Here is a 9161-nt window from a genome sequence, read left to right on the forward strand (position 1 = left end):
GACCCTTTTAGGGGAACGTAACATCTGCACTAAATCATTGTGTGTGTTTATTAATAAGCTTAAAAAGTTTGGTGTTGTCTTCTATCTAAGGGCTGCGTGATTCCTTCTTGACAAGCAGAAATGTGAAAAACCTTCAGCTTTTATAGGCTCGAATAAAAACTTTAGATTTAAAATCAGCTTTAAAATCATCTCAGCTCTTTTTGAGAAATTTTCATCGGTGTCGTCCTGCTTCAGAACTACTAGAACGTCTTCAGCTCATCACGTGTCATTTCCTTCAGAGTGTTTGAAAGAAATAGTTTGTAATTTAATTTTCACATTAGTTAAAGTTTACAAGAAAATCCCAAAAGGTTGATTCTGTCCATATGGATGTAGCACAAGTCCATTAATCAAAGACTGATCAATGGCTATGAGTACCATTCACACAGTTGGGGAATGGCTGCAATCGCTTCATTGTAAGGTGGCGAAAGATGTACCAGAAGTCATGGCAGAGCCTCTGCCATGTTTAACACATGGCTGCAGACACTCACTGTTGGACCTCCCTCCTGGCCTCCTCCATACATACTGACAATAATGTGAGTCAAAAATTTCAAATATGTTTTCATGACTCCATCAGACCTACTGCCACTGATTTTCAGTCCAGTTCATATATAATTCAGCGAACCTCAGGTCAGAGTGAAGCGGCTTAAACAAACAAAAATAAATAATTCTTCTAAAATGGTCCAGTGTAAGGACTGGAAAGGCAGCTAATGTCTGACAAAAGAAGCTTTGAAAGACCTTCAAAAAGCTGAAGAACTACTGCTCGAAACCACTTTAAGGAATCAGTAGAAAGTCTGGCTCCTCGGACACAAATTATCAAGAGATGAGGGGTGGCTCAAGACTTTTGCACAGCACTGAATACCAAAAATGTGAGTCATCTGCTCAACAGTTGAAGCTTGACTCAAACTGGGTCATGCAGCAGGTGAACAACCCCAAGCAAAGCAGCTGATCTCCAACAGAATGACTGAAATGCTGCAGGACCCTCGAGCAATGCTGTGAACAAGAGGTCCAAAATTCCTTCACAGTGATGTGAGACGAGTCACAAAGGGAAACAGTTTCTGCAGGTAGTTACTGCTACAGCTACTGAATCATTGACTGTGGACTCAGTTTTCCACAGCACTGCAGAGTCCTGTAAGAACAGATTTAATCAAAAATGCAAACGCAGCCCTGCTGAATGACTAAAAGGATTGAAGTCTGCAGTTTGAAACACAAACCAGAGACTTGAATGTCAGTTTGGAGATAAAGTCTCAGATAATTGTGTTAAACTTTCTAATGAGCTTCACTTCAGCTCACACAGGGCTGGTGGGCCAGTAATGGCCGACGTCAAGGACTGCAGGGTGTTTTCATGAAAACGTGTCAGTAAGTCATGGCGGTTAACTGCAATACACAAGACCCAACAGTACTGCTCCGGCATCTAATGATGAAACCACGCTCTATCCTCTGGTTGGTGTTTTCTGATTTTAGTGCTACTCAGTTTACTGAAACATTACATCAGGAAGTGCAGCACAGAGGCTCGTTAGCACAGCTGGTTCCTGTTGATTGAATCATCTATTGCTCCAGCTCAAAGCAGGTAGTTTTTGTTATTACTGTACAGTTTTATGTGTCCTGGTGATTAAGTTATTTTGTAATCAGCTGCCCATCGTGTCTTTATTACTTTAGGAAGTTTGCATACAGGTAACATATCAACGCAGTCACTGAAATGAAAATGAAATACAAAGGGACTCAAATACGAAGGGAAACTGCAGCAATTTTTTTTTTTTTTTTGGGGGGGGGGGGGGGGGGGGGGGTGCTGCTAATGTGGGACATAAAAAAAAGACTGATGACATTATCCATCTTTATTAAAGTAAAATTCAGTGTGGATCTTTTCTAGTAAACAGTAAAGATGGCTTTCTTGAAGAAGAAGAAAAAAAATGTTTGAAAACAAATCATTTACACCAGGTGTGTCAAAAATAAGGCCCGGGGGCCAGATTAAACTTTTACTGGTCACAGCTTTTCCTACTGATAAAGACCTCACCCACTGCCATTTGTACTCCAAATGAAATGACAGAACACTGCTGTTGTTGATTTTTTTTTAGCATTTATCAGAGAAAAATCTGTATTTAAAAAATTAAAAATCAGAATTTTAACAAAATCTTCACTTTTGAAATTACAGGAGAGTCTGGACAATGAGCTGCCAGATCTTCTGTAAATTTACAAATTTATTTATTCCATCTTAAATCAGCAAACTTTTTAAAATTTTATGTTTGACCATCTCTGATTTGAACAAAAAAATATTATCATCCAAAGTTTTACCGTATATAATGACCACAGAGAAACTTCAGAAACCTTTTTGTCATCCATCAACCCACTTTCATGTGATTTCAGAATGATTTTGTTAAATATGTGTGTCTTTTTTTAGACCACGGTCGTTCAGATTTTAGGATTTTTTTCTGTTGCTCCTGTCGAGCAGAAGATGGAATGACCCAACAGCAATATTTCTTTATCATGCAGAAAAACTGAGGTGTACAGTTAAAACGGCACTTCTTTGCCTTATATTAAGATGTGTTGGTGTAACTGTGTAGTTACACTGACAGAAAGGTCAGTTTCACTGGTCTGATTCACTTAACATCAAAGTAGCTTATGACAAAAGGAGTCTGACATCCCTGCTCAAACACAGAAAGAAAAATGAAAGTAAGCACTAAGTGAGTGGTGGCATTGCACAGTGGACTAGGAAAAATGTCTCTATGAAACACCATCAGAATAAGCATGAGGAACAAGAAGGTGACACTGAAGAAAAATGTTATGGATGAACTGGACAGTCATGATATTTCCTGTAATAATGTATTTAAACTAGTGTAGTGCCATTTTAAAGGCACTACACTGTCTATATTCTTTGATACTATCAGTGGGAAAATTGAAACCATGTCTGCTCCATTTTGCAAAAAGAGGGCATTAGAAAGTATGAGATCGCGGATGGTGAAAGACGCGCCTTTGTGAGACCACAGAGTCTAAATGTAGAAAAACCACACCTGCATTTGAATGAGTTTTTCTCCTGCTAGCTGCATGCAAAGTTAGAATGGTTGCCGTCGCAGTTTGGATCCCCCCCACTCGACATGCAAGTAAAACATGATCTGCTGGAGGGAGGAGATGTTTGAAAAATGACTGTCTGTGTGTTAAATAAGACCCTGAAGGCTGAAAACCAGTCTCTCTCTGATTGTGCGGGAAGGTTTTTCTTCTCTAGAGTTTAGACCAAACCCTGAACTTTTAGAGTAAAATATGACACCGAACCTCATGTGCAGTGGTCACCGGCATGGTCTTAAATAAGCTCAGGCCAAAGTTACCTGTTCAACCATGTAACTGAATGCCGAGAATAAATCTGTCAGGGAACACTGTACTGAGCGTAAAACTGTGGCCCTTCTGTGACACCTTCCACAAGATCACAACTAAGAACACACAAATCTAAGTTTGAAGGCTGTAAAACTGATGATAAAATAAACAATTCAAACAGCCCCATATGACACCATCTGTTTAACGACTGGAGACCCAATCCTGATGCTGCTGTGTGACATGGGGTCGGTGAAGGGTTGATTACATTTTTGTGCTATTCAGAGGGCCACACTGGACCCTCTGAATACTACAAACTATATTAACCCCTGAACACTCCCATCGGGTTAACAGTGAACCACTCAAATGTTGGCTGAGGGTTTGGTGTGATAAGTCTGTCACAGTCATCTGGACCTTTTGTTTTCAGATGTCCACTTAGGGGTGATAAATAAATAAAGGTGGAGAAGCTGACGACTCTATGACGAGTCTCACGCAGTTGTAAGGATGATTGATCAGATCTGACAGTTGCCGTAGACAGGACAGATGATGAGCGGAGTGGAGTTTTGGCCACCATGAAGAGTCCCGGGGCTGAAGAAAGGGCGGAGTTTCTCTTTGAAGGAGCAGTCAGTGTAGCAATGAATGAGTTGTGCGGATTCAGCATTATAAAAAGAGACCGAATGATTCTCATAATCCACAAACACTCCCACTTTCTTTGGCTGAGAGTCCACACTGAGATGGACACGTGAGGCTTTGTACTCTCCTGCCCTTAAACATATTATCCAGAAGCCGTTCTTGGGGCTCACATACATTGATCCCTTCCTATTTATTGACTCTTTAACGACACCTAAATCCCAGGAGGTTTTCTCCTTAACCTGAACTTCATAGTAAAAGCTTTCTGAAGAGAAGCTCTGATTTCCCACAACATTAATAGCACGGTCAAATCTTTCTGGGTTGTTTGGGAGAGTTTGTGTTATGTCACCACAGCGAACTTGTTTCCCGTCCTCAGACAGGATGAGGTTGGGATGTGCTGTGTCTGGATCCAGTGTCACATCCACTGCAAACTGCCGGAGCCTGTTCAGCTCAGTCACAGCGAGAAACATCTCCATGTCTTTGCTGAGTTTTTCCTTCAGCTGAGTCACAGTTTCTTTGTAAGATGGCTGGGGGAACCTGGCTTCTGTCAGCATCTCATTTGTGAACGAGAAGCTTGGCAGGAAGTCACGTTGGTCTTTGGTAAGCTGCTCCACCTCTGCGCTCCTCTTGGTCAGCTCAGAGATTTCCTGCTCTAGCTGCTGGATTAATCCTTCAGCCTGTTTCTGTGTCATTTTCTGCTTTTCATCGATCTCTCCAATGATTTTATCCAGACTGCTCTGGACAGAGGCCACCAGCGCTTCAAACGCCCTCCTGCTGTCTGAGGTCTGTCGCTCTGCAGACTTCCTGCTGAGCTCTGCTGTGCGTCTGACTTCACAGATCTTCATCTGCTTCTCCTTGATCCTCAGATCAATTTGGGCTTTCATCTCCCTCAGTTTGGCCCTCCTTGTCTCATCATCACGTGGGAGCGCTGCAGAGATCTTGTGGTCTAAAACAAGCCAAAACAGGAAAAGCTGTAAACAACTTTTTTATTGAGGATTTTTCTCGAGCTGTATTAAATGCAATCATTCATGCAACTAATGTGAACCTTTATTTTTCAGCTCTTCATATTTTTACCTTCATTTGACTGGTTTGACAAATCCTGAACCAGATCATTTCTGTTTATCTTCCTTAAGATCTTCATGGTTTTTTGCACAGCTCCTGGACAGCGGTATTTTTGCACCATCAGATCGATCGTATCCAACCTGTCCGCTCCTTCCAGTCGGGCCTCTGGGATGGCTGGAAAACCGTTTTCCATATCCCCCTCCTTCAGGAACCACTTAAAGTTCTTGAACTGTTCAGCTGTCAGATGCTCAAGAGTGCGCCAAAGAGCTTCTTTAGTAGACGTCATTGTGGCTTCCTGATAAACCAAAAAGCAGAAATAGATGGGATGTTTGTGTTATTCTTGTATGAATATGAGCATTACGCTGCTGTGATAAAAGCTTCTTCTTGTGAATTTGTCTGCTCGCATACTTTAAATAAATATTAGAGCAATATTAAAGTGCAGTTAAGACCTAAAATGATTCAGTTTGCTTTGATTATGTCCTAAGTTTAGCTTTTGCAGTGTTGATAGCCTTCTGGATTCTTAACAAACGCAGCAGTGACACCAGATCACCGGATGCAAACTCAGTGTTTTTAGTCCTTTTATCGTTTTAGGGGTCAGTCACTGTGCTGCTGTGTGTGTTTTTGTTCACTCCACACGAGTGAACATTTACATCCATGCATGGACTAATTTGATTGAAATTTCCACTAAATGTAGGAAAAATTGCTGTATAAATCAGGTAAATGAGCAAAAGTTTGGGTGTTTTCTTCTAAAGAAAAGAAGACAATCATCTGTGTCGGGCTCTGTGAGACGAGTCCTGACATGCTGAGTCTCAGAGAATCCAGATTATGTTACAGTTCCTTACATTTTTCTTTAATGCTCCACTGAAATTAATCATTACATTAAATATTTAAGTCTTCTTACCACTTCCAACGTGCCCAGAGAAAGTCACCACAGCTTGCTTTCCTTCCCTGCTTCTTACACGTCACATTCACAGCCTGAAAAATGTCAGTATGACATCACTCCGGACCGTCCTATGAGCTGCGCTTCATTTAAACGGTAACTCAGGTTGTTACACACCACGTGTAAGACGTGTACGGGCAGACCAGACTGCACTATAAGAGTGCAGGAACAGGAAGGACAGCATGTGAGCACATGGGGAACCAGCAGATATTTCCTAAAAATAAGAAAACACTCAGTGAGAAGACAAAGAATGAAACATTTAATATTTCATTAAAGAATAAAGCTTAAAATGACCCCCAGTTCTTTTGACAACGTATATAATCTCCAGCCAAACTTTGAAGAATAGTTAGACGGACCTTCAGCAAAAGGGAGAAGGTCAGGGTGGATAGAGGGTTCAGAAGACCATTGCTGAATAAATGATGGGAAAAACAAAACTGGCAGAGAAAAACCAGCAACGACTCAGAGACTCGAGAAGGCAAAGAAGTGGAGAGCTGATCCAGAGCGGTTCAAGGATTTTTCAAACACCCCAGTTTTATTTTAAATGCTCACATTATTTTCTTTACACACAGAAACACATCGCACATGTCCCGTGAATCTCTCCAGTTCCTTCAGATTCAATGGCCTTCTGGTACGGACCTTGGTCTTCAGTTCACCTCACACATTTTCAGTGGGAGTGAGGGCTTTGTGGAGGTCAGCCAGTAACGTTCACAGTATTCCCACCAGCGTGGTTCAATGTTGGGACGCTCTACTTCGGGTTGTACTTCTCTCGCTTTTCTCTTTAAAAACAACATAAGCTGCGTCTCTGTGACCAAAGAGCTCCAGTTTGAGCTCATCTGAGTAACGTACTCACTTCTAGCATGAATAATCTGTCTCCAGGTTGTCCTTAGCACACTTTAGTCTCTTCTGCAAAAGTGGAGTTTTTCTTGGTCTGCGACCTCACAGTTAATTCCTGTGCAGAGTCTGAGTGATTGTTTTCATTAGCTAACTCCTTCACGAGTGTCTGGGCAGTTACTCTGAAGTCTTTAGATGTCTCTCACTTGTTTTCTTTCCAGGGTCTTTAAATTTTTTTTGCATCCTACATCTGCCAGGCTTGTTCTGTACTGTGTGGCTCTCTTTGAATGACACTTCTCACTCCAGTTCCTGACACTTGGATATCAATCTCCTCCTGTATGAGCATCTATTCTTTTAATTCAAGTCTAAACTGACGTCTTTTGTTTTAGCATTGATGCCTTCTTAGTAACAGCTCAAACCCTCGTGTAATTTTTTTTATTTTAAAAGAATCCTCAGCAGGGGTGGCTCTAGAGAAATTTTCTTAGGGTGGCAAAATCAAAGCCTTTTTTTCCCCAAACACATATGTAGGTGTTTACTTATAGTTAAAATGATTCAAATGCAGTAAGTATACACGTTTTTTCTAAAAATATAGTCTAATTCAATTATTTTCTGTAGCCCACATAATTAAACACTTTAGTTACATAAAAAATGTGAGTTTTGATTTTATGTACTGTGTAGCCTGGTATGATAAATAAATATGTAGACCAATAAGTATAAAATCCAGAAAGCTACACAACATGGGGCGGTTCATTTACAAACACAAGTTCAACTTCAGTTTCACTGTTTTTTGTTAGAAAAAAATCAAATTGTTACATACTTAAATTACACAAAATGTCAGAAATCTGCACTGTCACGAACAAAAATTTACACTTAATTTTTCATGATTTGTTGGATTAACCCACTGAGGTCCAAAATATAACTGGCCATTGTTGAGGCGACTTGATTTTACATTTGTATTTCACCCTCAAATTGTTTTCATTTTATTTTTTCCCCTTGCCTTATTTGGTTTCATTCTTTGCAGCACAACCTCACGACTTATCACACCAAATTTAGTTGTTTTTTCATTGAAATACTTAGTATTACTGATCTGAAATCACACAGGAAATTTAAAATCCTGGTAGTATTTTTCTACTGTAAAAAAAAAAAAACCCAGACATGTTGAGTCAGTTATTATTTTTATAACTTGAAATGCAAATATAAATTGTACATTTTGAAAACTTATGCACACATTTTGTAAAAATATACAACTATTTATCTAAAAATGTGTGCTTTTGTGACATTCCCTCAGGGGACATTCGTTAGTCCCCTCACTGACACACAAAACAAAACAACGACTACACGACAGACTAACTATACTAACTTCACACTAAACGTCACAAATCTCCCACATCTAAAAACTGTCTCTCTCTCACTCGCTCACTCTGGCTCTCTCCTTTACTGTCACTCCCAAAACTCTCCCCTCCCTCTTCCGAAACAACCAAATCCTACATGACTTTAAAAAAAATTTGGTCGACATGGTACATTTTTCCACCGATAGGAAAGAAGTGCCTTTTTTTCTTTTCTTTACTGTTTTCGAGCCGTCTTTAGAAAACGCTTTAAATAAACACACACACACACACACACACACACACACACACACACACACACACACACACAAAACCGTGTTTAGAAAAAAAGCATGGCTTATATATATTTAACATAACTTCATAACTCCATAACTTTAATTACTGGCCTGTAATTAAAATTTAAAAACCGGTGTATACTTTGAAGTCCGAACTTTCACTATGAGCTGAAAAACCGAGTCAACGTGGCTGCAGCTTGTTGCTGCGTCAGCTTACATCAGTCATGTGATTTGGAGGTGCAGCGTGTCCGTGGACCACAGAGGGTTAATAACACTCACCTTCATTCCATTTCCAGAGTGTAACATCCAACCACCTGTGCGAACTCTGAAATCCCCATGGTGTTGTTCAGAATGTGCTCTGGCACAATCATAAGCATTGCTTACTACTGGAAAAAAAGAAGAAGAAGAAAAAAAAAACGGTCTGCGCGATGGGCTGAACCATTTGTTAATGGTGGAGGGGGGTTACACTATGCAATATATTCAGTTTTAGCATTTATATTCACTGTTAACTGTAACTACGCTCAAAGTGTTAATGCTATCTTATTTTAATAAACAACACTGTTATATGCAAAACTAGGGTGGCACTTGGGATGGTAAGAGATCATTTTGGGGTGGCACTTACCCCATGCCACCCTTCTAGATCAGCCCCTGATACTCAGAACCTTCAGAAACAATGACCAGACACAGGTGTGAGGGTATCTGTGAGCTCACAGACAGTGAAGGGGAAGCTGGAGTTAC

At 40.3% G+C, this 9161-nt stretch overlaps 1 protein-coding gene across 2 annotated transcripts; it reads right to left on the bottom strand.

Moving 5' to 3' along the window:
* Positions 1–1856: 1856 nt before the first annotated feature.
* Positions 1857–8828, bottom strand: LOC101468921 (putative E3 ubiquitin-protein ligase TRIML1). Of its 2 annotated transcripts, XM_024805677.2 has the most exons (4): positions 8703–8827; positions 5933–6185; positions 5044–5326; positions 1857–4915 (listed from the first exon to the last, which is right to left on the bottom strand). In XM_024805677.2, the coding sequence occupies exons 3-4, from the start codon at positions 5315–5317 to the stop codon at positions 3852–3854; spliced, it is 1338 nt and encodes a 445-aa protein (XP_024661445.1). In that variant the 5' UTR covers positions 5318–5326; positions 5933–6185; positions 8703–8827; the 3' UTR covers positions 1857–3851. The 2 variants fall into 2 exon arrangements, with proteins under 2 accessions (XP_024661445.1, XP_076732376.1); XM_076876261.1 differs by lacking the exon at positions 5933–6185 and having other exon boundaries at positions 8703–8828.
* Positions 8829–9161: the final 333 nt, after the last annotated feature.

This window comes from Maylandia zebra, linkage group LG17 (genome assembly GCF_041146795.1).
Source record: "Maylandia zebra isolate NMK-2024a linkage group LG17, Mzebra_GT3a, whole genome shotgun sequence".
NCBI classification, from domain to species: Eukaryota; Metazoa; Chordata; class Actinopteri; order Cichliformes; family Cichlidae; genus Maylandia; species Maylandia zebra.

What these genes read in the sequence shown, in the direction of transcription:
- LOC101468921 (XM_076876261.1), bottom strand. Translation starts at nt 8,729, where the DNA reads ATGTTACACTCTGGAAATGGAATGAAG. An exon ending in ACTCTGGAAATGGAATGAAG is followed by an intron (nt 5,327 to 8,702) that starts GTGAGTGTTATT and finishes TTGGTTTATCAG; the next exon opens with GAAGCCACAATGACGTCTAC. An exon ending in GTCAAACCAGTCAAATGAAG is followed by an intron (nt 4,916 to 5,043) that starts GTAAAAATATGA and finishes GGCTTGTTTTAG; the next exon opens with ACCACAAGATCTCTGCAGCG.